At 38.0% G+C, this 27,995-nt stretch overlaps 2 protein-coding genes across 2 annotated transcripts in view; one reads left to right on the forward strand and one right to left on the reverse strand.

Moving 5' to 3' along the window:
• Window positions 1-1,400: 1,400 nt before the first annotated feature.
• On the forward strand, window positions 1,401-16,198 carry Ttc14 (tetratricopeptide repeat domain 14). The gene is made up of 12 exons (XM_036190100.1): window positions 1,401-1,684; window positions 2,193-2,317; window positions 2,427-2,626; window positions 3,997-4,081; window positions 4,205-4,334; window positions 4,539-4,694; window positions 5,068-5,139; window positions 5,545-5,664; window positions 5,765-5,887; window positions 7,780-7,897; window positions 8,823-8,932; window positions 9,686-16,198. Exons 1-12 carry the CDS (start codon window positions 1,527-1,529, stop codon window positions 10,602-10,604), a joined length of 2,316 nt encoding a protein of 771 aa, XP_036045993.1. The 5' UTR covers window positions 1,401-1,526; the 3' UTR covers window positions 10,605-16,198.
• Ccdc39 (coiled-coil domain containing 39) overlaps window positions 14,019-27,995 on the reverse strand; it is a 34,092-nt gene continuing 20,115 nt past the window's right edge. Inside the window, exons 10-20 of the mRNA XM_036190098.1 lie at window positions 27,108-27,302; window positions 26,268-26,432; window positions 24,461-24,598; window positions 22,743-22,951; window positions 19,411-19,534; window positions 16,983-17,142; window positions 16,366-16,472; window positions 15,580-15,720; window positions 15,279-15,455; window positions 15,120-15,193; window positions 14,019-14,242 (exon numbers count right to left, since the gene is read on the reverse strand). Of these exons, the coding sequence (XP_036045991.1) occupies window positions 14,080-14,242; window positions 15,120-15,193; window positions 15,279-15,455; window positions 15,580-15,720; window positions 16,366-16,472; window positions 16,983-17,142; window positions 19,411-19,534; window positions 22,743-22,951; window positions 24,461-24,598; window positions 26,268-26,432; window positions 27,108-27,302 (1,653 nt within the window). The 3' untranslated portion in view covers window positions 14,019-14,079. The remainder of the gene's footprint in view (window positions 14,243-15,119; window positions 15,194-15,278; window positions 15,456-15,579; window positions 15,721-16,365; window positions 16,473-16,982; window positions 17,143-19,410; window positions 19,535-22,742; window positions 22,952-24,460; window positions 24,599-26,267; window positions 26,433-27,107; window positions 27,303-27,995) is intronic.

Genomic DNA, 27,995 nt, shown 5'->3' on the forward strand with positions numbered 1-27,995 from the left:
CACGTTATTTGGGGAAACTTGGGAAATCCAAAAAAAAAAAACTGTATTAAAATACACTTCTGTTACTGCTCGATGTGGCTACCTAGCTTCACCTAAATTTCTGTGTTTTGTGTTAAATAAATCGTGAACTTAATCTTTTCCTCTTTTTCCGCTCTTTCTCTTTTCTTTCTCTGCACGGAGGGCAAGGGTCCTCTTCCCACTAATCTGAAATGACATGTTTATATAGTGAGAATGCCGGTTACTGGAAATACCCCCTATCTATTTAATAAGATGCTGTGGTCTCCAGGATGCATCTTGACTTTTCACACTTGTACTTAATTATAGTGCCCACGGTTTGGATTGCAGTTGCTCACCTCCTTTTCTGACTACCCTCTGCCTAGAGAAGAGGGACCTCCATTCACTTAGCGTTAGTTTTATGTCTGTGTTCTTCTGTCTAGTCCGCCCTTAGACTGTGTCACTCTAAGCCAGAAGTAATTTCATCTTTAGAGTCTAGGGTGTTTGTTAAAGGGTATACAGATGTGTTTACTGAGAAATGAAATCTGAAATACAATAGAAGTAGTCCTAGAAACCATTGAAAACGTGTTTGGGATACTCAGCATTCTCTATTTCCTTCACCATCTTTGTCCCCTACACCGGCCCCCAACCCTATAGTTCATTAAATTATTTATATTTCTTAAAGGTTTCTTGGAGTTTTTTTCAAGTTTTAAAAAATTGTAGGCTGGATGCAGCTCAGTGATAGAGCCCTTGGCTGCCATGCTGAAAACCCTGACACTGATCCTCTCCCTCCCTCTTTACCCATTGTGGACCGGTCAAATATCCAGTGTCGTGTCCCTTTCAAAATCAGGTATTTGGCACAGAAGAAATGAACTCAAAACTCCTGTAACTATAAAAGGGTCTGGCCCTCTATGGTGGCTGTGGGTCTTGGGTGCCTGGTGTGTCAGAGTGCAAGGCCAGCTTGAGCAGAGGCAGCAAGCCGCCGCCAGGGTTTTCGGCTCGTCACACTGTGTACCACAGGCCTGCGACAGACATCGCCTCTGAAGCCAGCGACTTCCCATGACAACTCCTACAAAGCCACAACCAGAACGGAGCGTGCGAGCGGCACTTCAGCGCGGTCCTGGCTGGTGTCAGACGGTGAGGTACACGGTGCACACACCTCCGGCTGCTTCGGTCCGCCAGGCCCCTTTCCTGGGACCGCCGGTTGGGTCGGATATGGCACCGAGAAGGACACCGGCCTCCAGGAGACGGAGCGGAGGGAGCTGCCTCCCGGGCCGCTCAGGCACCTTCCGTGCGCTCTGTATCCGAAACGCGAGCTGGAGCCGCGTCACGACGCACGAGCTACACGCAAGCGTTCTAAGCCCCACCTCCAGCCTTCTCGAACTTCAGCGCCAGACACGCTTCGCGCTTCCTGCGGCTTCCCGTAGTCCCACTGGGTCTCGCGAGACCGAGGCAGAAGGCCTCCGAGAGCGCTTCCGGGAGGTTACCGTGGCGGCTTCGGCCTGCGGGAGTCGGACCCTGGCGGGCTCGACATGGATCGCGACTTGCTGCGGCAGTCGCTGGGCTGCCACGGCCCGGCGCTGCTGTCGCTGCTGCGGAGCGAGCAGCAGGACAACCCGCACTTCCGGAGCCTGCTGGGCACGGCGGCCGAGCCAGCCCGCGGCGCGGCGGCGCCTCAGGGAGCCGGCAGGTACGGGGACCGGGACCGGGCCGTGTGCGGGGCCGGCTGGAGAGCGGGAGTCCGGGGTGTGTGGCCTGCCACTGGCTCCTGGCAGAAAGACCGGCCTGCTCCTTCTGAACCGCTGGCAATGCTTTCAAAGCTTCCCCGCCCCCATTTCCAAGTGGCGACCGTGGGAGAATGGGTTTAAAACTTCTTCCAGCGCTCAGTGGATAAAAGTCACTTGCCATCAAGCTTCCTGACATGAGTTCGATTCCCAGGACTCACGTGGTAGGAGATGATTTCCCCAGAGTTGTCATGTGATACTCCCCTCCCCCGCAATTGCACACAGTGGTACGTAGATGCCACACATCTCCACTAAATAAACATACCGAAAGGCAAAATAATAAAAATAAATAAAAATTCCTCCAGAGACACAGCCTGGATGGAACTTGGGGAGGATTGGGTGATGAACACTGGCAGGAGTTTGGATGCACTAGAGCCTTGCTCGTAATACAAATTTAATCACTCGTCTTTTAAGGAAAGAGAAGAGAGTTGACAACATTGAAATACAAAAATTCATCTCCAGAAAAGCAGATCTGCTTTTTGCACTGTCTTGGAAATCAGATGCGCCTACACCCTCTGAAGTCCATGACGACAATGACAGTAAGTTTAGTCTGGAAAGCTTTCGAGATCGGTGGTTTGGATTTTAGAGGGATTTCAAGGGAGACGAAAGTCGAAATTATTGTGGTTATTTAAAACCTCTTTTTTTCAGATCATTATGCGGTCATGCCACCTTTAGAGCAATTCATGGAGATCCCAAGCATGGACCGGCGAGAACTGTTTTTCCGAGATATTGAACGTGGTGATATAGTGATTGGAAGAATCAGCTCTATTCGGGAATTTGGTTTTTTCATGGTGTTGATCTGTTTAGGAAGTGGCATCATGAGAGACATATCTCACTTAGAAATCACAGTAAGTTACTTGGTCGTAATCCCATGCAAAAATTATGTGCTTATTCATTTCCTCTTAAATTTACCTGTTAGGATACTTTTGGGGATTAAATATAAGCTGAAAGAAAAATACAGTGGCTCTCCTTACTAAAAGCATTAGAGAGTTGGGCATTGGTAGTGCATGCCTTTAACCCTGGTACTCAGGAGGCAGAGGTGGGCAGGTCTCTATTGAGTTCAAGGCCAGCCTGATCTCTGTAGTGAAATGCTGTCTAAAAAAAAAACCAAGTACTAGAGTATTACATTTCCTCCATTTTTGTTTTTTTAGGGTTTGGGGGACTCTGGTTGCAGGTCAGTTTCATTTTTAAAATTATAGAGGTCTACTAATTGGTATGATGATGTCCATTGGTATTCTGGACATATATCTTCTGGTTAAACATACACTTAATAATTGGGCATTAGATGTTTGCATGTGAGAAATTTAGCAAAAACTTCCTATCGTATGTTCAGAATAAATATATAAAATAGTTTGCCTCAATTTGGAATATTTCCCTTTAAAGGAGTTGATTTGCTGTCGCATCACCTGAAAAGGAAGAACTACAAAACTAGCAAATGGAAATGCACGCCTTTAATCCCAGCACTCGGGAGGCCGACCCAGGCAGATCTCTGAATTCGAGGCTAGCCTGGGCTACAGAGAGAGACCCAGGACAGACACTAAAACTACACAGAGAAACCCTGTCTCTGGGGAGGGAAAAAAGGCTTTATTGTGTTTGGACACAAATAGTAACTACAAATCTTAAATTTAAGTAACTGACATGTCTATTATGGCTAAAACCCTCAAAAAGAGTGAAACTATGCCATCTCTGGCAAAATGGATGAACTGAAAGACCCAATCTTTAGTGAAATAAGCCAAACAGAGAAAGACAAATGCCACATATTCATGTTATATATAAAAGCCCAAAAGTTGTTCTACTCCAAAGGGAGTAGAACAGTGGTAAGCAGAGGCAGAAAGGGGATGAGGATAGACAGGAGGTAGATAACTGTTGTCAAAATACAGCTGGATTAGAGGAAAGGGTTCTGTAGCACAGTAGTGTGACTGAAGTTTATAATTAGAAAGTCTGAAGACTAAATACAAAGAAATGTTGTATTTCTATTACTAGGATAATAGGATAATTATACAATCTGTATTGAATGGCCACCCTATAAGTATTGTATAATTATACCCTATAAATATGTATAATTATGCATTGATTAAGAAGAAAATGTGTTAGGCTTTAGTGTTATTAATGTTCATGTTAAGTATTACCCAGTCATAATGAATAGCTAAGATAAAAGGAGATACTGTTCTTGTCAAAGAGTGAAATGTGTGGTGTTTTCAAATACTTCTCATTGCAGGCTCTTTGTCCCTTAAGAGATGTGCCTTCTCACAGTAACCATGGAGATCCTTTATCTTATTACCAAACTGGTGACATAATTCGAGGTGATCAGTTTCAACTTAGTAATTAAAATTTTCAAATTAATGTTGAAAGTATAAAAAAGGTAATGTTTGAAAAGCTTATTTTTGTTTTTACTTTTTTATTGTTTGATCCTATTTTTTTTAAAGCTGGAATCAAGGATATTGACAGATATCATGAAAAGCTTGCAGTATCTCTGTATAGCTCATCTCTTCCACCACACCTATCTGGCATTAAACTAGGTGTGATTACTTCTGAAGATCTACCTTTGTACTACAGGTACTTATCGTTTATATATTCATAACAAAGTAGAACTATAATTTCTTTATTGTAAAGTGGGTTTTCATTTTTATAACCTTTAAATCACTTTAGGCATGGTATACAAAAATGGTATTAGTTTTTAAACCTCATATAGTGATGTCTTTAGTAGAAGCAGGTGTGCATTGTACTCATGTGTTTGTGTTTCTTATTTTTCCCCTTAAGGAGGAGTGTTGAACTAAATAGTAATTCTTTGGAGTCCTACGAAAACATCATGCAAAGTTCTCTGGGATTTGTTAATCCAGGAGTAGTTGAATTCCTTCTAGAGAAACTAGGAATAGATGAGTCTCATCCACCATCTTTAATGAGAGGCCTACAAAGGTAAAAGTAGATCCGCATTCTCTAATGGTAAGGGGAATGAATTAGCTCAGAAGCTGAATAGCTGAAGAACATATTTGACTGTAGAACAGGAATATGCTGAAGGTCATAACTGCTGGTCTGGACTCTAAACAATGATGGGGATGTACCATGTGACCAAATAGAGATGGGTACAGAAACTTTGTGTATGTGCTTAAGAAAAGTACTATTGTACAGTAATACTCATATCTGATAGTTAAAAGGATTTTGCTGTATAAATGTAATACAAATTTCCTGCTTGATATTCACCATTTCACTATTGAGTATCTACCAGAGATAGAATGAACTATACTTTTGTAAGGTTTTTACATTTTTTGACTCTTACTTTCTTTCACAGCAAAAATTTCTCTGAGGATGATTTTGCTTTGGCTTTGAGAAAGAAGCAGTCAGCATCGTGGGCTTTGAAATGGTATGGAGGTTGTTTTGTCTCATAGTGCAGTTACTCAGTATGAAAGTTCTGGTCATTGGTGCATTCCTTCCTCCTCATTGAGACTACAGTGTGTTTACAGATGAATGAACACCTTTTTGATATTCCTTTTATAGGTAGTACATTGGTCTTAACATTGGAATCTTAACAGACTTTAGTTTTATTCAGAATTGTTTTCCCAAATTAGGGTCTTGATATCTGAGTTTTGTATATATTGACTATGAAAATCTATAAAAGCAAGATACTTTGTACATATATTGAGAGAAATTTGAAAACTAAATTTTTGTCCAATTTAAAGGCATTTTCTTTTAATAATCATCCATACTAACCTTTTATTTATTAGATACTTTATGAACTATTTGTGATGTTTTACTAATGTGTTTTCAGTGTGAAGATTGGGGTCGATTATTTTAAGGTTGGGCGACACGTGGATGCTATGAATGAATACAATAAAGCTCTGGAAATAGACAAACAAAATGTGGAAGCTCTGGTAGCCCGAGGAGCACTGTAAGTCAATTTTGGATTTTAAGGAGTATTTTTAAGGATGTGAAAAATGTTTTAGTAGGTCACAAGATTAAATTTCTCTAATTTTGTTTAATGTCTCTAGATATGCAACAAAAGGAAGTTTGAACAAAGCAATAGAAGATTTTGAGCTAGCATTAGAAAACTGCCCAACTCACAGGAATGCAAGAAAATACCTCTGTCAGACACTTGTCGAAAGGGGAGGGCAGTAAGTATGGGATTTCATTTTTCATTTCATACAGGATTTGCAACCAGCTTCTGTAATGCCCTGAGGTTTATGTAAGGAAGTAGCTTCTTAACATGTGCAATTCAAAGTACTCTTTGTTTCAGTTTTGGGTGGCAGGTTACTTTCCATCCTTTTTTCCTGCCTTATTCCTGGGAGGGGGGGAGGCGCGCAGATACTGTAGTGCCTCAGGGTTAATTGTTCTAAATGCATACTTTTGTTACATAGAAATATAAATAGAAAAGTGCAAGGGAATAAATAAGTGTTCTATTCCAGAGTATATACCAGGTTTTGGTTTAATGAAGGATTTAGTTTTTAAATCATTTTATTGTAATACTATGTAATGTTGCAGACATGAATTGAGAGATGTAGCTCTGCTCTGTCTGGTAAACTCCAGAAATTCAGATTAAATGATGGAGTTAGAAGTATTTGGAAGTGTTGCCACTCTAGTTGGTGGCCTGAACCTGGGAGACTAGAGCCTAAAAATGAGGCAGGCTAAAGTCTCATGTAATAACCAACTTTATTCAGAGCATCCGACAATTTATACTCTGAAGTTATTCAGAGGGTTAAGCAGGATCAGACGAGTTTATGCTATGTACAGTCACAAGGGCAACCCATGCGTGAAAATACTTTTCAGTAATGAAAGTAAGAGGCAATGTAAGGGTTGGGGATTTAGCTCAGTGGTAGAGCGCTCACCTAGCCAGCGCAAGGTCCTGTGTTCGATCCTCAGCTCAAAAAAAAAAAAAGGAAGCAGCAGCAATATGAAATCCAAAGTAAACCCACTCCTACATACTACTTCTGGGAGGGGCATGAAAGCATATGCCAGTAACAAATCCTTGTATGGAGTAACAGGTTACAAGACTCTATTGTTTACTTGGAGCTTTCTCACAAGCTCTCAGAAATCTCACACAGCTTCATTCATGGACCATGTTCCAGCAGGCAATAGTCAGCTTTAATAACTAAAAGCTGTAAAATGTTACAATAATATCATTGTGCTGCTTTTCTTTTTGCAATACTGGGAATGGAATTCAGGGTATCTAAAACATGCCTGACAAGCACTCTGCCAGTGAACTACATCCCTAGCCCTCTCTGCTATTATTGAAGAAAGATTGATGTCTTCTATATCATATGTCTTCTGCCTAGCCATTCTTGCTTGGATAAGCATTCCATCCAATTATTTGTAGGATGAGAATGCCCACAAATTCCAAATTAATGAGATTCACTTAGTGACTGGAGAAGCTTTTTTATTGTTACCAAGAAAATAACTAGTATCACTGAAATGAGGTTGCCTTATTCCTGGAGTATTGGCATCGTTAGCTGAGTGAATGGCTACATTAACCAGTTATCCAAACCACAAGTATTAGTCATAATTTTCTTTTCCTTCAGTTCCCTAGAAGTACTTTGTAAAGTCTTTTCACTGACTTATATCCAAACTTCCTTTTTCTATGTAGCCGGGAACTTGCTACTTAGACCAGATTAGCCTCAAACTCATAGTAACTTTCTGCTGCTTTGCCTCCCAAGTGCTGAGGTAACAGATTGTATGTCATCACACCCAGCCAAACATCCTAATTTTGATTTTCCACAGCATAGACTGAGAGACTGTATGATAATGATTATAAGTTGTCATGATGTCCACAACTCTGTGTGTGTTATTATTTCCAAAGAATTTTAATGGTTTCCAGTGAAAAATTTTCCATAGAAAGGAAAACTACTTTTAAAAAGCCATCTTATGTAAGTTATCTTTTTACTAAGTAAGCACATGAGTAGGTAATTAGGAAATAATTTACTAAATAAAACTTTCCTCTAAGTTCTGTCATAAGCTTCTGATGACTTCTTGGCTAAATTTGTTTTTACAAAATGTTGAATCTTCCTAATAGGTTAGAAGAAGAAGAAAAGTTTTTAAATGCTGAAAGTTACTATAAGAAAGCTTTGGCTTTGGATGAGACTTTTAAAGACGCAGAGGATGCTTTGCAGAAACTTCATAAATATATGCAGGTGATTCTTTATTTCCTCTTTGAAAGTTAATGGTATTTAAAATTAATGCCAAAATGTCGTTTTCTTTTAGGAAAAACTAGGTTACATAGATGAACTATTATGAAAACGAGTAGCTTTTCCTAATTAGGTTTGACATTGCATTGTAGTATTACTGCTTTTTTGTTTGTACTCCAAAGTAAAAATAGCCCTGTTAGAGAATACCTATACCTAAACTCAGTGTGTGATTTTGAGTGTTCCCCTTTGTAGAGGGCTTACCTAGTGGTTATAAGATTATGAGTATTGCTGATGTAATTGGGCTAATTATACAAACCTTTGTAGACATTTTTTTTACCTGTCCTTTCCTGTAATACTGATGATGATGTTTTCTCATGCATTTTCTTCTGAATTGGACCATTGCTGCTGTGTCTGACATCTGGTGCTGCTCATCCCCATCCACAAACTGGAAAATGATTTCTTATGTAATCATGCATCCAACTGGGCTGTGCTATTTTTAAAATGGTTTGTATTTGAACATGGTGATTTTCCCCTCAATTCACCTCTGTGGAATGTCCTTATTTGAATATTGATTGTAAAATTTATGTCCTGCTTACATTTTTCAACTTTTAAAAATAATTTTTCATCTTTTTTATCTTACCTGCATTCTGGGTCATTGGTACTACTGCAATGGTTTCCCTGTTTTCCTTGGGATACCAACTGCAATATGGTCCTCAATACTGTTCTGGCCATTCAAATGATTAATGCCAAACGTGTGTCATTAATTTTCTTATTTGGAAAAAAATAACTTGTTTAATACTGGCTGTATGGTGATTTGATTATACTAAATTGGGCTTCTGGTTGGGGGGTTGATCTTTTAAATACTGTTTTTGCTTATTCTGCTATTTTTATTTTTAACGTGTGGTTTTTTCCGATATCTGGGTTCTAAAAGAAATCTTTGGAATTAAGAGAAAAACAAGCTGAAAAGGAAGAAAAGCAGAAAACAAAGAAAATAGAAACAAGTGCAGAAAAGTTGCGTAAGCTCTTAAAAGAGGAGAAAAGGTAAACTATAATATTCAGTATTTTTTAAACTTAAAAGCAACTACTGAGTTGAAACCAAAGTGCCAGTGGAGGTAAAGTAAGTAAAAAAAAAAAAAAAAGTATCCCAAGTGATAATTCTTAGCAAGCATATGTTCCACATGTTTATCTGTCAAGGAAATTAAGCGAAGCAGAGTCTAAGTGTGGAATTCTTTTTAAAAATTAGGGTTAAAATATAGAAGAAGTAATTTAACTGTTTCTGGGAGATAGTCTTTTAGAAGAAGGACTGTGGTTCTTAGATACTGGTGGTTTGTTCTGTAGAAATTGTAAGTTGTGGAAAAATACTACCATCTAGTGTTTAGAGAACAGTTAACCATCCTGCAGTGCACAGGACAGTCTGCTTCTACATTCAGGAAAGAGCTGTTTGGCCCTAAAAAAAGGAGCTGTTTGCTGAGGGGGAACATGATGAAACTAGAGGTAGCTAGATAGAAAACTTGGGTTCTTCTTTCTTGTCCGGGTAGGCATAAAGCAGTGATAGAAAAGTCACTGCATCTTTCAGAAGTAGTGGATTTGCCTCTCGTGACACCTGTCTCCATAGGCGTTCTCAAAGTCATGCCTCATAGTAAAACTTGATGCAGTAATTGAGATTGTTATTATGTCTGAGTGACAGATTATAGAATATCTCCAAGTGATACAAAATAAGGTCAAATCATGAGGGATATTTGACTGATTTTCTTGTATTTAACATGTCTGATGAGCTAACTACTCTTTTTTAAGGCTAAAGAAGAAAAGAAGAAAATCATCATCTTCCTCTTCAAGTGTTTCTTCTGCTGATGAATCCATTTCTTCTTCCTCAACTTCTTCCTCTTCTAGTCACAAACGGCATAAGAAAAGTAAGAGGAATCGTTCAGAGTCTTCTCGAAGTTCAAAGAGGCACTGGTCTAAGACATCCTCCAGTCACATAGATCAGAATAGGAAAGATGATTGCTACCCAGTTCCAACTAATACTTCAGCGTCTTTCCTTAATCAAAAACAAGAAATGGAGAAACTGCTGGAAAAGCAGGATAGGTTACAATGTCCAAACACACAGGTAAAAGAGAAAGAGAGATGCCTTCTCACGTCTTCAGTTGAAGTGCCAGATGATTTGGGAGGTAGGTCTGAAGACACAAGAGATTCTTACAATAACTATAAAACCCAGGCAGGTAGTAGCAAAACTGAAAAGCCATATAAATCAGAAAGATATTTCTCCAGTAGGAGAAATTCCTCAGATTCCTTCTATAGAAATTCAGAGGACAAGATGAAAGCTTCTAATTCTAGGAGATTTGAAAAGGACACAGAAGGAAGAAAAGATCACTCTAGGAGGTGGGAGCCAGGGTCTGTGAAGTACTCTACTTCACCAGCAAGTTCGGACTACTCTTGGAAGTCACTTGAAAAACATAAAAAATATACTTCTTCTGGATCACGTGACGGTAGACCTGAGCAGAGATACCAGTTCAATACAAATCAGGGAGAGCATGCATATGTAAAGGAGGACAGCTGTGGGGAGGGTAACAAAACCAGGGCTCCAGAAGACACACTAAATAGCAAAGAGCAACCAGAAAGCAGAATTAAGAAAAACTTACCTCAAAATCTACTCAATATATTTAATCAGATAGCTGAATTTGAGAAAGAAAAAGGAAATAAGCCAAGAAAGTGATCTGCTTAGGAGATTTTCACTAAATTTTCAGAAGTCTGGGGATGCTTTAATCCTAAGAAACGGTTCTGGGTCTAAAGTTATTTGTAACAGATGACAAGTTTCTAGGTTTTGTTTCAGTTATCCCCTTCATCATAGTGCTGCAGGTATTTGCAGATAAAGCTCTTACTCTGGCAACTTAAACTTTTCACCCCAAGATATTTCCTGAGCACTTTGTTTCTTCATTGTATTGTGGTTTGTGAGAACCCTGGGCCTATCATATCTCACTGTTGGAGAGAAATACGTTTACGCTAAACAGTTGGATGTTTTATCAAAAAATACTCTCTTTTGTTTAAAAGCCATTAGCTTTTGGGGGGAAATATTATATGGTTGAATGTTTCTTAGGTACTGTTTTATTTTAAGTCGTTTGTTTTAGGCATTAAATTTTTTGCACCGTTTCGTTTTTAAGTGATAAATTATGACTTGGTTTACCTCTTAATGCCTGATGTAAATGGTTTGTGAACATTGTTTTCTTCCCAGCTTAACAAAATACCTTAAGAATAATAAGACCATGAAAGTTGGTTAATCAGAGCCTCTTATTTCCCCATTATTATTTTTACTTAATGGTTATCATCATAAGAAAATTTTTAGCTTTAAATATTGACAAAACCCTTAGGGAATTCTAGACAAGACTAGATGAGAATAGAAAATAATTGTTAGTAAAAATAGCAGCAGAGAAGCACCCTGTACATCTGGATTTTTCTGTCTTAATATTGCCAATGCTTGGAAAGTCAGTAGGCATGTTTCTAAATAGGGGAGGACTGGCTTGGGGTTTACTCTTCTCTATTACTTCCTCTTTATTGAAGCCTTTCTCTGAATCCTAGTGAATGATAGAATAAATTCCAGGCCTCTGAGATAGCTCAGTATGTAGAAGTACCATCACAGCTGATGGTCTGAGTTCAATGCCAAGACCCCAAGGCATAGGGATAGAACTGACTCTCAAAGCGTGTCCTCTGACAGCCACATACAAATGCCGTAGCTACACAAACAGCTAATGAAGGAATCATCTTGGACTTCCAAAGAACATGTCTGAATTACTAAAAATTGAATAGAGACTCTTGGAGACATTAGTAGGTATCGTAGCTGTTGCACTTACAAGGCTCTTCATTTAGGATTCTAGAAAGTGTAAATGGCAATGAGCTTTTAATCTCTTGTTGGTCATTAAGCAGACACCTGCAGACGTACGTGAGGGAAATAGGGAGTGGCATAAAAAGATTCATTGCATGTTTGTTTATAACAGTAAAACACTGAAGTTTTAGTAATGCTACGTACTATTCCAAATTAAAGTGATAGAAAAATACTTTAAAAACAGTACAGTAGGAAAAGAAACCTTAATTAAGAACAGTAAATAACAGCAGCAGAAATTGGATAATCACTTCAGTATTAGTTTTTGTACCAAGGAACTCAATATATTATTATTATTATTAATTATTATTATAGGAACGGAGGTGGGGGAAGAACAGTGAGCATCTGTGCCACATTTATGGAGATTGGAGGACAACTTGAGGGAATCAATTCTCTTCTACCTTATGGATCCCAGGAATCAAACTTGGGTCATTGGGCTTGACAGCACATACCTCTGTCCACTGAGCCATTATGCCAGGCCAGCACCAAGGAACTCTTAAGAGTGCTGTATGTGTTAATAGTTCCAGTCTTACCTCTCTGCACACCGCGTGATCATTGAGAATCCCTAATATACCTTATATCTCAACTATATCATCTTACTTTACCTTAGGAAAGTGCCTGTGGGGTAGGCTACCAGAATTTGGAAATTACAGCCTTCTTAATAGGATTACATAGGAAAGGACATGCTAATTTAAACAGTCTACACTAATCTAAGCATCTAGTTCCTTGGGATATTTAAGGAGTCATCAGAGGAAAAAATATCAGAGGTTTTAATTGATCCTCACTGATGTCTTCACTTGTTTCTTTCACATTAATATGTACCCTGGCTAGCTTTGTCTTGGTTTCCATGAGGAGAACTGTGACTTCTGGATGTTAAGATAACTCCAGATCTGCAAACAGAGGGGTTCGTCCTTTGTCTTGCCATTTAGCGTTATTACATACAGTTAGTGTAGTGATTAAATGTAAACTTGGATGCTGGCCATTCCAGACTAAGGTCTAGTAGTGACTCCATAGGTAGAAGTTAACTACTTATAGTACTATTACTATGCTTCAAAGCCAGTTTGTTTTGCTTATGTTACTTCAATAAGCCTGTAATAGTTAATCCCTGTGTAACAAGAAGAAAAAGCATAGGAAAGTAAGCCTCCTAATAAACAAAACCCCTGCCTTCGTAGAACACAAAGTTTAATATTTAAGTTCCAAATAACTTACAAATTAATAAGTGACTGAGAATTACATTAGTAAGCAAAATGATAGGATTAATCAGTTTTAGATCTTAAACATCATGCATTTTGGCAGCATTTAAAGTTAAAAGTGCTCACAGTTTTCTTTGCCATTTTAGTTATTAGATTTAACTATGCCTTTCTGTTTCTGAATTAAAAAAGGATTATGAGTAGAAACAGATCTACCACTACTGCTTTTTCAGAAGTACCTGAGTAGTAGTTCTAAGACAATCACTGTTGTAAGGTTTAAAGGAGAAGTTCCTTTATATACCTGAATGCTAATATATTTAAAATCTAGCTTTATAGTAGTATTTCACACTCTAGTCCAAAAAGTTCAAAGTGCTGGACTTAAAGTATTAGCTGGAAAAACTAATTTTAAATATAGTATACAATATCTACCTCCATTGTAAATTTAGTATGTTCAATTTTTGCAAGGTCAGAGTACACAGTCTTAGCAACTTAAGTTGTACTTTATTTATGCACATATAGAGATAAAAGTATATGTGTACACACCCATATATACACATACAGTGTTTTTCTTACCAAGGGAAAGATAATTATACTATCTTTTTGTTACAAATTATAACCCAAAAAAAAAGGCCTTTAACAGGTGTGTGTCAGCCTCGGAAAAGAATTGAGGGAATATAGTTGCTTACTTTTTGTTTTTAATTTTAAAAGGTAATTTTGTGCTCTGGAGTAAATGAAAATTTCCTTATTAAGACATGCGGTGAACCTTTAGAAGTGTATTACTAAGAGAACCTTTTCTAATCTAAGTGATTGCATAAGACATCTAACACTACAGACATCAGTGTTCTTGCCCTACAACCCCCCCCATGCTTTATCACACATGACCTGGCTACCATTCTGCATTTCCTTCTCTATGAATAAACACTAGGGAAAGGCAAAACCAACTGCCTTTATTCTTTTCTCAATAGCTGTTTTAGCCACTATGCAGAACTTTGCGGCACTTCCAATAATATTTTAGTAGGACTGTATGTATCATTAATAAATGGAACCCCAGAAAAAGGGAGACTTAACCATTAATGAGATTTTCATTTGTGTTCAAAATTTGTACAAGAAATTTTAAAGAATGTTTATTTGCTGGGCTTTTTTCCCTGAGGAGTACTCGAATTACTGCCATTGCTAGCTGACCTAGAACTATTGCTTCCTGTCGGAGACCCAGGGAAGCTGAGCTGTAATACTTTAACTGAAGCAGGAGAAGCAGGAGAAGCAGGAGAACCTGGGCTCTCAGGTGACCTAGAACAAGAAAGGATTTACTATAAACATAATGCAAAATGTACTTAAATAGACCTTATTGGCAAAAAAATCATAATTCCATGAGTAAAGAACAAGGAAAACCATTAGTGATAATAAAATTTTAAAGTATGACCAATTCTTTCAAAAGAAGTACTTCAATAATTGTTTCTGTGAGCAAATTATTTTCAACTGTAATCAGTTTCTTAGAATTGGAAGCAATAGTTTGTAAAATGGCAAAAAAAAAAAAAAAAAAAAGGAGCAAGTACTTGAAAAGTAAAAAAGTACAAGAAATTTAATATGTAATAGTAAATATATTGAGTGGCTTAAAATACTTATGTAGAAGCACGCTTTTTAAACTTAAAACACTGTCTTTGAGGATCCCTTTCTTATTAATATTTTCTGAGAGTTTCACAGACTAATAAAAACTAGTAAATAGCTGTCAGCTGTAGAAATCTTAAAGTCAGCGTCATCATTAATAAATCTGTCAACAGAGACTTCGTGGCCATGACTTATCCCCACTGATAGGTTTCTGGGTTGCATTAAGCTAAGTAAGACACCGTAAATAGAAGCTGGTTACATAGAATTTCAAAGAAACAGCTGTAATTACAAACCTCTGTACATCTGACTTACCCTTTTACAGTTAAAAAGATTTAAATTTTTCCAGAGTTGGAGTTCACCCAAAATGTTAGCTGTATCACCTCAGTTTTCACCCAACTCGTACCCCTAAAATAGCATTCTAGTTAGAATGCATGTGGCTGCAGGGGTCTTGCTGTACTGTGCTTGCATAGTGAGGTTACTGAAGGTGAGGAGAGTGGGTAGTGTGCTGGCCAGCAGCATCTGCAAGAGTTGAGGGCCCGCTTTCTAACCTTGCCCTTACCTGACTGATAACTGTGAAGACTGTGAAGAAGATCTGGAGCTCGGGCCTTTCACTGTAGGTAGTTCTAACCCATTCTGGAAGAACATTTGAATCATTAGTCCTGCCACAGTTTAAAAGAAAACTAATTAGATACACAGACATACTATATTATACTCTTACCTGCTCAAAATATGTTTGAAGAATGATATGCATTTCAGCATTTTCCATGATATTCACTAACATTTGGTCAATGTCCCTGTGAAACTGTTTAATCTCACGGAGTTGAATGTCTTGTTCTTCCAGTGTTTCTTCATTTGTTTCTTTCAAAATACGGATTTCTCTCCTGAGTCTGCCACACTGTTAATAACAACAGCCAGAATATTACATAAACCTCCTTTCCACCAGGTTCAGGAAATGGGGTTTGAGTGCATTTGGTCCATGACAGTGAATGCTAGGGCCAGCTCTAAGAAACTGTCAGCACCTGCTTAGTCACGCGCTCCATTTTCGGCTGCTGCTCCTCAGTCTCTTTGCGGAGTTGAAGTGAGTAAGTTTGTTTCTCTGCTAATTTCTCTTTCACATTATTTGTTAAGTGTTCTATAACTTCAAAAGTGTTTTCCATGCTCTGTAGAAAATAAAATAGCACCATATTCATGGTCAGAATAAAAAAATGACTTGCCAATTGCCAGCTGTTCCCTCAATTTGAATTATTTTGTTTGCTTATATATGTACTATGTTTACTGTATTAGTATATAAGAAGTAGAATGATGCTGTGAGGTAGTTTTGAATGTAATTCCACTGGGAACTTTATAGCATTGGAAAAAATAGAAGGTTACTTGAAATTATCCAGCTTTTAAAGATTCACAATTTGTGTCATCTATGCCCTTAGTTATAGAGCATACATGACAAAGGATGCTCTTGTCTTTCTGGGGTTTGCTGTAGTGTCTACTTAGCCTAGATCTTCTGTTTTAAACCTTGTGTTTACAATCTTAATGTGCTCCTTAAGGAATTCAGTGAGGCCACTGAGTAATGGTTGGTGGAGAAGTCTTAACTGTCCAGCTGTGGTTGATAACTAATAAAGTTATTGGTGCCTAGCAACAGGATTTTAACTGACTGCATGTTTCCTTCACTTGTTTTCCTTTATATGAGGTTTATGTCTCTTGTGGTTTGTTTCCCTAAAGAGGCCATTTGTCGAAGAGTTAAGTGGTAATAATGGTAGTTGACCTTTATTTAGGGCTAATTACTAAAAAACCTGTAAAAATTCATTCACCTGGATGTCTTCTTGAATTTCTCTGATTTGCCTTTGTTTGTATCTGTATTTCTCTTCCGCTGCCCTTTTTTGTTCTTCTAATTGAATTTTTAATCCATACTCATCACCTACAAGAGAATTTTAATTTCCAGTATAATATATAGAAAGCCTATATATAAAGAACTACCTACAGTGAAAGGCCTGAGTTCCAGATCTTCTTCACAGTCTTCGCAATTATCAGTTTGTTACTATACACACACACAAACACACACACACACACACACACATATAGTAACAAACCACTAACTTTTTTTGTTATGGAAGGTTAAATGTCTTCGATCCATATGAAAAACAGCATAGATATGTAGTAGACATTTCTTATTTAGTCAGCATATAACAGCAGTATCTATTTTTCAGATTCAAAACAAATTCCTAAAGAAGAGATATGCCATATACCAATAAAACTAATGATGTAAATCACCTCATACTGATTGAAACGTTCAGGGAGGTGCACATTGGGTTTTTTGTTTGTTTTTTTAGGCTCAATCATGGCACATTTTTATTCACGAATTATAATATTCCTCCTCTACATTCATTTGACTATGGTCTCATCACGTGTTGTAATGACTGCTACCTACTTGATGGAGTCACTTTTTTGAAAGATTGCTTATAATTATTGTTGCAGCTGTTCAGTACTTGCAAGGTGTTCTGCAGAGCATAGATTTCTTTTTCAGCTTTGTTGATCTTAGCATCCAAGCTGTCACCTTCCCTTTGAAGTTCTTCCTTTTCTTGAGCAGCCTATAAAGTACAGAACAATGCTAGCGTTATTTATCACAGGGTCTAGCATTGAAGCAGAGAACAGTTAACTCACAGCCATCTCTACTTACCTTAGGGCCTGCATGTATTTACTAGGCATTTACTTCTTGCAATCAGTTTCAAACACAAGACCTAATCCTTAGTCATCAAAATACAGCATATATATATATATATGAAACAAAACCATGGTGGAAATGTAGCCAGTGCTTACATAAAACACCAGGAGGAAGGGTCAAGGATGAGAGGGGTAGCTAAGCAAGAAGATAAATGGGGTGACTCAAAGAAGGTCTTGAAACTATAAATCAGAAGGATATTTTGGTCTAAGAAAGATTTGAGAACTAGATTCTTACTTGATTCAGATAAGGGTAAAAGGTGACCAGAGTATATGCAGAAACACAATGTGCATATATTTTCTAATATATTTTATTATAATTTAAAAGATAACTTTGGAGCCTGAGAGATGGCTCAGCAGTTAAGAGTACTTGCTGCTCTTCCAGAGAATCCAAGTCTGGTTCCCGGTACCTATATCAGACAGTTCACAGCCACCTGTAGCTCCAGTTCAGAGAGTTCTGATGTCTCTGGCCTTGGGTACCTGCACTCACATGTAGACACACATATACCTACACATAAAGAAGAACTTTTTTTTTTAATGTTGAAGATAACTGTACAAATGATGGTAGTGTTTGTGATAAATGTAGCTAGGAAACATGAAGTCCTGTAAATTGCTTTAAAAATCCAAATTTCCTACATGATGTACTTTTACAAAGGTAACTTCTGTGATGGGCTCTTTCAAAATTCTCTACTTTCCAAAGAACTCTTGAGATTGACAAAATAGCATCAGTATATATTAAAGGCTGCTTGCTATAAAGCCCCCTTTTTTAAATCAGAGTCATATTCAGTCACTAGATATTTTAAACCAAGTCGATAGGAAAGTTGTTTTCATTCTTAACATTTTTTCATTATTATTTATGTATGTGTATGTGTGTATGTCTGCATATGCACGTGTGTGTGTGTGTGCCTGACATTAGGAATGTCCCTGGAGCTGGAGTTACAAGCAGTTGTAAGCTGCCTGATGACGGAATTAAACTCTGGTCCTCTGCAAGAATACATGGTATTCACCACTGAGCCATTTCTCCAGCCCTTATTCTTTACATTTGGACTGGCATTTTTATTATATTTCAAAACATGAGTTACACATACTTTTTTAACAAATATTACTTGTCAGCTGTCACTGTGGCAAAATACTTGACATAAAGAAGCAAACCTGCATTTTTGCTGAGTCCGAGGCTTTGTCCCTTCATTTGGTCCTGTTTCTGGACTGCAGTAAAGCAGGACAGGGTGTCTGTGGTTAAGCCCTGGCTGATCACTTCATGTTAGCCATGAAGCAAAGGAGCAAGCTAAACCTAAACTAGGAATGCCTCCAGTGGCCTACTTCCTCTAGCTAGCCCTACCACTTCCCAGTAATGCCACTAAATTAAATATCAATGGATTAATCCACTGATGAGGTTAGTATCCTCAGGACCCAGTTATTTCCCCAAAATCTATCAAATTAGTTTGATTTGTTCATCCTTTATAAATTCCTGACTTAATTCTAGGTGTGCCTTTTAATCCTAAAATAGTTGTTCCCTCTGTTGGTAAATCATATTTTGTATGTATATCTATAATGTACATTTATTCGGGGTTGGAAAGTTTGTATTTAGAAATATAACTTTAATATCACAGCTTTTTATAAATAGCTTTATTGGACAGTATCACTCCAGTTTGGTCAGAACAAAACTGTTAGCTTATCAAGACTGAGCATCTTGGGAATGAAATATGAAGAATGATAGCTCTTTGGTATGTTTTTCAGTTTTGCTTTTAAGCAGAAACAGACATTAAAGTTGAAATAGGGAAAACAACCTTGTATGCCCCATACATAAGCCAAAGGCTACTGCAGGACCAATACCAGGAGCTACTGTGACCAATGTGCTGAGGTCTCAACACCTTGTAACTTAGTGTGACCTCATTCAGAAGTCAGGCCTTTGCAGATGGCAAGATGAGGTCACTGTGGTGGGCCTCAATCCAACAGAACTAACAACCTTGCAAAAATGACACTGCTTTTCTCTACTTCTGGCCATGAATAATTTCTGATAAAAGCTAGACTAAGTTTAGTTACAGAGAAAATGCATTGTATATTTGAGATGTGAAATGTGAGTATATGTATGTGTGTGTATTTCATACAATCATAAATGTACATCAGGTAAATGTTACCTTTATTACATAATAGGCCTGTGTTTTCTCCTCTTCTCCTTCAGGAGGCAGCATAACAACAGTAAGAATTTCATATCTGTTCTTAAGCTTATCAATTTTACTTAGCCGCTCATGAAACTCAGCACTAAGATGAAAAGAAAGAAATTAAAATTAGTGTTTTTACTGAAGAGCTTTAGACTTGTGTTGTTACTGTGCTGTCTCAAGCAGGTTAAGTGCTCCCCTGTTTTAATAATTCTGTGTGAAGTTCTCCAAGTTGTGTAGTCAGAGTTTTCCTGCCTGGCCCACAGTCGGGACAAATCTCTCTCATCTGCCAGGCCCCTAGACACTCAGAACCAACCAAGTAAACACACAGAAATTTACATTGTTTACAAACTGTATGGCCGTGGCAGACTTCTTGTTATCTACTTCTTCTATCTTAAATTAACCCATTTCTATTAATCTATACTTTGCCACATGTCTCGTGGCTTACCATTACCTTACATCTTCCTTGTCATGGCGGCAGCTGGCAGTATCTTTCCACCCAGCCTTCCACTTCCCACAATTCTCTCTCTTGTCCCGCCTATACTTCCTGCCTGGCCATTGGCCAAACAGCATTTTATTTATACAGAGCGATATCCAAAAGTTGACTTGTCATAGCACCATGGATGCTAGCAGAAGACATGAGACGTGTAACAGAGATGAAGGGTGTTATCATTCATGACATAGGAGGAGATAGAGCTTCCTTTCTACACTACATGGCTTGCTCCTACATCTCATGAAGGCAAGAAGGGGCCCCGGTAGATACTACATAAACAGGTTTGCGTTACAGTTCAAGAATCCCAAATACTTCCAAGTGAGAAATAAACACCTAATTTGTGCTCTGGAGGAAAATAGAACCTCTTAATTTGCTACTCAAACAGTAGAACATGGGTTAGTACCTCTCTTTACAAGGCATTAAAATAAAATAAATCATGTACCATTTCCCAACATTTGGTATCCGATTTGTAAATGTTTTTCCTTTTGTTTCAGTAAACTTACCTTATGAGCTGTGTTCAGGAGTTACACTAATAATGGTAACATCTGTATGGCAGGGTGTAGATTGACTCACTCCCTGCAATTACCTAAGGTATTCCTTCTTGTGTGATCATAACTTACTTCCTTATCAGCTAAAGATGGCAGACTGAGCAGAAGTTCACCTTTCCAGCTTTCTAAACAAGAAAAGCTGGGTATGGAGGCAAACGCCTTCAGTGCTAATGCAGGACTGTTGAGGACAAGGCCAGCCTGAGCTTATGTATCAATATCCAATCTCAAAAATAAACAAATAATAAAATACATTTTTTTTAAAGAAAGGGAAGAAACCAAAGACAAAAAAAATTATTTGGGGAAAAAAATCTTTTCATGAGTTCATGAAAAAATGGAATGCAAGATTGAGCAACAAAAATAAATATACTCCTGGAACATTACAGCAGCAGCAAGAGCTACTTCTGCAAAGAAAATAGTTTATAAAAACTGAATCAGGGCTGGAGAGATGGCTCAGAGGTTAAGAGCACTGCTTTGTTCTTCCAGAGGTCCTGAGTTCAATTCCCAGCAATCACATGGTGGCTCACAACCATCTGTAATGAAATCTGGCATCTTCTGTATACATAAATAAATAAGTCTTTAAAAGCTGAATCATATAGAAATGGCAAATACATTTTTGAAACAGTAAGTAAATTGAATCGATGTTTGAACATTCCCCATTAAAATATTCAGGCCAGCTGGCAGTGGTGGCGCACACCTTTAATCCCAGCACTCGGGAGGCAGAGCCAGGTGGATCTCTGTGAGTTCAAGGCCAGCCTGTGCTACAAAGCAAGTTCCAGGAAAGGTGCAAAGCTACACAGAGAAACCCTGTCTTGAAAAATTAAAAAAATTCAGGCCCCAATGGCTTCACCAGTGAGGTCTTTTGAAAATTCTATAAAGAGAAAATTTTCATTTGCATATTTAATAACCAGCATAGAGAAAGGTAAGGAACACACAAATCATTTTATGAAGAAATACACACTGTAAAAACCTGGTAACAGGAGCAAGAAAGAGCCAAGGATCATTTGCATACAGGTTTAAAGTACATAAAATACTATCAAAATCGAATGTGTACAAAAGGTAAATTTACTTCCAGGAATATAAGGTTGTCTTAACTTCAATAAACTGATCATTGTAATTAACAGATCAAAGGAAATATGTGATGTCAATAAATGCAAAAAGTATATAAAAGTTAATGTGTATTTCCAGTTAAATAAAATTGAAGCAAGATTTGAGCAAAAAAGTAAAAATAGATTAGCTCTTTGAACATGGTGAAGGGTAAAACAGGACTGGGGCATGTAGGTTAGTTTGTTTCAATTCCCAGTACCACAAAAACGAAATAGATTTATTAGATTACAGAAGCCCTTGAACTATAAGGAAACCCTCCCTTTGAGATCTGGCAAAAGACAAAGGTACCTGTAATTACTATTATTTAGTATTGAGCTAGCAAGTACAGTAAAGAAAAAAGTTTTAAAGGCTGGAAAGAAGCAAAACATTATTATATATATATAATGATAAGAATGGAATGCCCAGAAAATTAGTGTGTGTTGTAAAATTACAACTTAGGGGAAATATTGAATACTTAATACATAGAAATTAACTATATAATATTCATATATGCCAGTAGCCAATCAAAAATGGCATGCTTTAAAAGGAAGTAACAATAAAAAATAGCCAGCAATAATCACATAAATGATAGTAAAATGTTCTACATGAAAATTGCTTCAGTAAGCTTAATGTTAGAGCTAGATACGGGGAACAATTTACTGGGCCATTTTTAGAAATCGTACAAAACTCAATTCCAAGGAAGGCTGGGATAGTTTAATTGGCAAAGTGCTTGTCTTGCAAGCATAAAGACCCAAGCTTTACTCCAGAACCCATGTAAAAGTGTCAAATACAGTGGCAGGAACCAGTGGCCCCAGAATCTGAAGATGGTGCCTAGAGCTTACTGGACAGTCAGACCAGCCTAATTGGTGAGCTCTGGGCCAGTGAAAGACCCTGTCTTGGGATATTCCTGAGATGACACCTGAGTGTCCTGTGGCCTCCAAATGCGAGAACATACACAGGCACCTGCATATACATATACATGAATACACATGCATTAAAAAATAAGTCCAAATAGATTACTCATCTTAGTAGGGATATGTCTCAAGGGTGCAGGATTAGCCTAAAGGAAGCAACCTAGACCTCTGGTTTACTGTATCCTCTGTCTTCTATTGAAGTCAAAAGCCTTTCAGATAAGTCAGAGAAAGATGGACATAAGGGTGTTGTCAGGGAACGGGTGCGATAATCACCTCACAGTTTGCCGCTGCTGGTCAACATATCTGATCTGTGAGGCAAGCATCGCTTTGTGCACCTTAATTTCTTCAGCTCTTTCTTCCATTGCTGCACACAGCTGCTGTTTCCTTTTCTCCAGGGAAAGTACTTCCTCTGCTTTGCTGTAAAGCATTTCTCGGGTGCGTTTAACCTCAAGCTTTAAAAGGTTGTCCTCGATCATCAAATCCTACCAACAACAAATTTTTCATTTATTGAAATAATTATTTCTATACCAAAACCAAGGTATTTTTATTTTTTATTGTGGTAAAAGTCAAACTTGAAAACACATTTCCCAGTTAGAACATTGACGAAGACATTAGCCAGGAAAGAAGGCAGGTGGAGAACCATGGCTGCTCCAAATCATTTTTATTCAAATTTAAGTTCAAGTTTTATTAGAATATACTGTTATTCTTACCATTGAAATGTAATGCCTAGGAAACATATAAGTCCTACAAACGCTTTGTGCTCCAAATAGCTATCACAAAATAATGTAGGAATACATCGGTAGTTTAAAATCATTCTGTCGTGTTGAGTGCTAATTATCAACAAATTGATTGACTTTCCAATGGAACCACAGAGCAAACAGCCTGGAGTGTTAAGCGGGCTGATTCTCAAGTACAGCTTTTAGTTTGCAATGAGATCACTACATCTCACATGCCCAGAAAGATACTCTTGATGAATGAAAAACATCAATGCAACAGATGAATCAGTGCAACTCAGTAGAAACAGCAAACACTTGTCTGACTTAGCAGAAGCTTCTAAACATAAACATTAGAGTAAAAACCCTTGAAACAATGTTAAATGATTCATGTCAAAAACACTCAAAATTTAAAGGCAAATGGAGGAAGTATTGGCAATATTAAAGTTATTTTTACATAACAATTTGCAACAAAATATAAATCCCTTCCTTAATGGAAGAAAGTGAACTATCAAACTGGCTATTAAAAAATTATGGAACATGGTGTAATATTTTAGATATGTTTCAAACTTTAAATAAGGGGTTGGGGATTTAGCTCAGTGGCAGAGCACTTGCCTAGCAAGCGCAAGGCCCTGGGTTCGGTCCTCAGCTCTGGGGGCAAAAAAAAAAAGACAAAATATCAAACTTTAAATAAATGGCATTAAAACGCTACCAAGTAAAAAGTACAGACTAAAACACTGAGATTCCATTTGTCCATCAAGTTAGTATCATGCTGGTAAAATAAATAGAATGTTACACATGGCTGGTGGAAGATTATTAATGGAACCATCTAGAGGACAATTTGCCTTTAAAATAGTTTAAAGTTTCTAACATAGTCATTTTTTAGCTTAATTACACAGTAGCAATTCTACAACACACTGGACCACAGCACTTAACATATGTTATCAGAAACAGCCCCAGATCACAAGATTATGCTAAGCTCATAAACTGTCCCCATAGGAAATGCTGGAGAATCTTAAAGAAGAGTTGATGTTGTAGGAAACATTTGTGAGTAAAACATAATAGAGGCAGTTTTCTAAAAATAGGAAATAATACACATTAACAATTTTGAATATAGTATTTATTATGGGTGATTTTCTCAATTCCTTGTTTTACCTTTCCTGTGGTCCCTGTGGAAGCATGTGAGTTATCCTTAATTCCTTCCTTGCTTTACCTTTCCTGTGATCCCTGTGGAAGTGTATGACTTACCTACTACATATGCAGTTTCATTCAGCTCACCTGTTTTGCAGCTCTAGCCTTGTTCAGTTCCTTCTCTGATCTGTCAACGAAAAGGTGCAGTTCACTTATTTTATTTGTGAGAGACTGTTTCTCATCATAATTTTTGCTGTTTGACTTCTTAATGAAATAGAGATCATTCTGTAAAAGGGGAAGGAGTATATGTTTAAAACTGGAATGAATTGCAGACAATAATAGATATGCCTTGCACTAAGTCATGTTTCAACATGAGCTAAGAATTTCAACCTCTCCTTGTGTTATTTATATCCACATGTATTCACACAAAAAAATGTTATTTTTATCATTTGGGATGTTTTGGCATTAGCATGAGAGCAATAATTCCAAGAAGTATCATGTACAATTCCAATTCTGCCTGGTTTTCAAGGTGCTCACCACCCACGAGGAGAAAGGACCCTGCCAATAGCTCATTACAGGGCACCAAGTGCTGGGTAGTAAAAAACACTGCAGGTCTGGAGAGCGCAGGACCCTCGATTAATAGCATGGCTCTGGGCTAAGGTGGCCCATACACACAGTGGCATGCATGCCTGCACACATACATCATAAATAAAATACAATAAAATAGACAAAATCGTTAACATCATTTCAACCTGAGGTTGGTTTCCCCTTCTTGAAGGTAAGAGCTCAAGTAGAGTGGGACTTCACTCACAGAATCTCTCAGCTTGACCACTGTAGAGAAGAGCATATCCTCTGTGGTATAGCCAGCATTAACTTGTGATTTCCTTACATTTCTGTGAGTTTTTGTGTGAAACAGAATGGGCATGTGCACCAACCAGCTTCATAGTGACAAGAGCAGCTGGGGTGGTTAAGAACCAGAAGACCACTGGGAGCTCCCCACATAGCGCAGCTAAAAATGGCCCTCTCTTATCTTTACACTCATGTCCTCATATTCTACTGTAAATGGTCAAAACAGCACCACATGTGGAGTGTACTCAGCACGAATTGCTTGTTTTTCCCTTGTTAGTTAATTAGAAAACTATGCTCAAGAACGTTAAAATAGCAGTAGCTACGTAACCTTGACATTGAAACTTGTGCCCGATCCCAAAGCCAGTGATATTTTCCATCAAACCAAAGTACCACTTGAAAACTATGTCATCAAGCTACAAACTATGAACTCCAGTAAAAAAGCTTCATTGTAAAATTAAATGTCTTGCCTTCAACTAACTCAAAACAATTCTACTTATGACCACTGGAGGCCACTCATCACCAGTCTTTAGTGCTCACCAGCTAAGGTTCCATCCTTCTCCCTTGCCCTTTCCTACCATTTAAATTTGAAAATCAAATCCCTAAAAAGGTAATGTTCTCCCTTCTAACTGTAGTTGTTCCAAACATTATAACTGCATAGTTGCATGAGAACAAATTAGTTATGGAAAAAAAAAAAAAAAAGCTTCCTGGTAGCACTTTTTACTGTGGCAAAAAATAGACTTTGCCAATATCCTAAACGTGTACTCTGTGAGGATGCATTGAAGTCAAATGAATCCGAGTTTAAATCCTTCCTCTCCAGGCACTTACTGTGTAACCATGAACAAGTGTCTTTGCCTAGAATGGTAACCATCTTCTTTACAAGGCATTTATAAGAGTTTAGCAAAACAACTTGGTAGAGACATCTAATGCAACATTATATAAAGTAAAAGTTCAAGTGAGGGGCATGACATTTGGAAAGCCTAGAAATACAAGCATTTGCTATGTGTGTGGGTAGCTAGGCAATCACTCTGACCACAACAGGAATGTGTTGAACACTCAGCAGGATATGAAACACGTAAAAAAAAAAAAAAAAAAAAAAAAAAGTTACATGGAGCTTCTTGATCTGCGATTCCAAAAGGGAAAGTGTGGATTTTTTCTCATCGAGTGTCTTCTTAAGTTCAACGATTTTTGCTTCAAGGGCTTGTTTCTCCTCTGAATTAATTTCTCCCTTTAACCGTGACATTCTGCGTTCTACTTGCTGAATGTAAAAATCCTGTTAATCATTTTTAAAAAAAGAAGTTAGAGGGTGTATACAAACAAGAGCCTCTCTGTGTAAATGTAGAAGCAGCACATGCACTCTTAACTTTGGTCTGGGCACCATTAGTTATTAAAGTCAACTTGGTCCTTCAGAAAATTAGGATAAAATCCTTTCCAGACTAAAGGGAGCAACAGCACTGCTCAACAGTCAGGGTGCAGGACAGCAACACAAGCATCATCAGGAAACAACCACAGTGCCTCGGGGAGTTTAGGAAATCACAGGCTCTGTATCCATGAGGATTCCTAAGGGAAGGTTTTCAAAGGATTAAAAAACAAAAAACAAAAAACAAAAAAACCTGTCACAGTAACCACGGAAAGCTCAGTGTACAGTGAGTTTTTAAATTCTATTTAGCATCTGCAGACCTCTTTTGTGTCACTCGGGCTCCCAGCCGCTCAGGTTTCTTCAGAGCACAGTCCTTTCTCCCTCTCTGGAGTGTCTGTCCCCTGGCCTGTCCCTTAGATTGAAAACAATAACTTAGGGCTCTGTGTTCCTAGCATGGTAGCCAGCTGTTCTCATCTGCTATCCATCTAGCATAGCTAGAACACCTCATTTTCTTGAGGCACTGGGGTAACTCGACCACCACAGCCATTACAAGTCTCACAGAAGATACTCACAGAGAATAGCACCTACCTGACTGTACATTATTTCCTGCTGCTTCAAGGTTTCAAAATCCAGTTTGTGTAACCGCTGGTTAAGATGTTTCAGGGAGGACTTGGTTCCTTCAATCTCAGATACCAGAGCTTTCTCTTTCATTGTCTCATTCTGTAACTCTTGAACTTTCTTAAATAGTATGTCCTTCACTATGTTCAGTTGAACCTCCACTTCCTGATAAGAAATTGTGAGAATATGGCAGTTAGTTAAATCATAACAGCTTAAACTTGGTATTTACATGAACATTAAAATTTAGGAGCTCAGAAACAAGACCCTCCCAGCCAACATTTAGCCCCTGAAAATAGAAAGTTTTCCCAAGTTTCCACCACTCCTCCAAATCTCCTTTCTCCTGTACTGGAGATGAGGTTGTAATTTTCTAGTCCTGCATCATTTGACCTATGATCCTAACTCCATCCCTAGCCTCAGAACTAGACACCCTGTAATTTCAGAGCTCACTGAATCGTCTTGAGGATTTAAAAGAAGAGACCATACTGTCCAATTGGGAACTTCTTGGGGCCGCTATCAGGGTGAAAACTTAGCCGTCAGCTCTCCAGTGGATGCAGACTAAAGGCAAATACTCCTTCTATGGTGTAAGCACACCCACAGTGAGCAAGTTCAAGCTATTTGTACAGTTACACTACCATGAGATGGCATACAGAAGCAAACCAACATACAAATGGCATATGTAAGAGATGTCATTTTAACCTTGAGTACACAGCTAATCATAGAGTATAATTCACAAATGATGAATGTTATTTGTTACTTCTGATTTGAATATAATGTCTACATACAATTTGGGTTTCAATGGTTGCTGTATTTAGCAGTGAAGTTAACAACATTCCTGAAAATTTAATTGCTGGTAGGAAT

Source organism: Onychomys torridus, chromosome 6, assembly GCF_903995425.1.
Source record: "Onychomys torridus chromosome 6, mOncTor1.1, whole genome shotgun sequence".
NCBI classification, from domain to species: domain Eukaryota; kingdom Metazoa; phylum Chordata; class Mammalia; order Rodentia; family Cricetidae; genus Onychomys; species Onychomys torridus.

Excerpts from the sequence above, each read along its gene's own strand:
- Ttc14 (XM_036190100.1), top strand. The coding sequence starts at position 1,527 with ATGGATCGCGACTTGCTGCGGCAGTCGCTGGGCTGCCACGGCCCGGCG. Across the intron at positions 2,318-2,426 it reads AGTCCATGACGACAATGACA|ATCATTATGCGGTCATGCCA; the intron begins GTAAGTTTAGTC and ends TCTTTTTTTCAG. Across the intron at positions 5,888-7,779 it reads CTTGTCGAAAGGGGAGGGCA|GTTAGAAGAAGAAGAAAAGT; the intron begins GTAAGTATGGGA and ends TCTTCCTAATAG.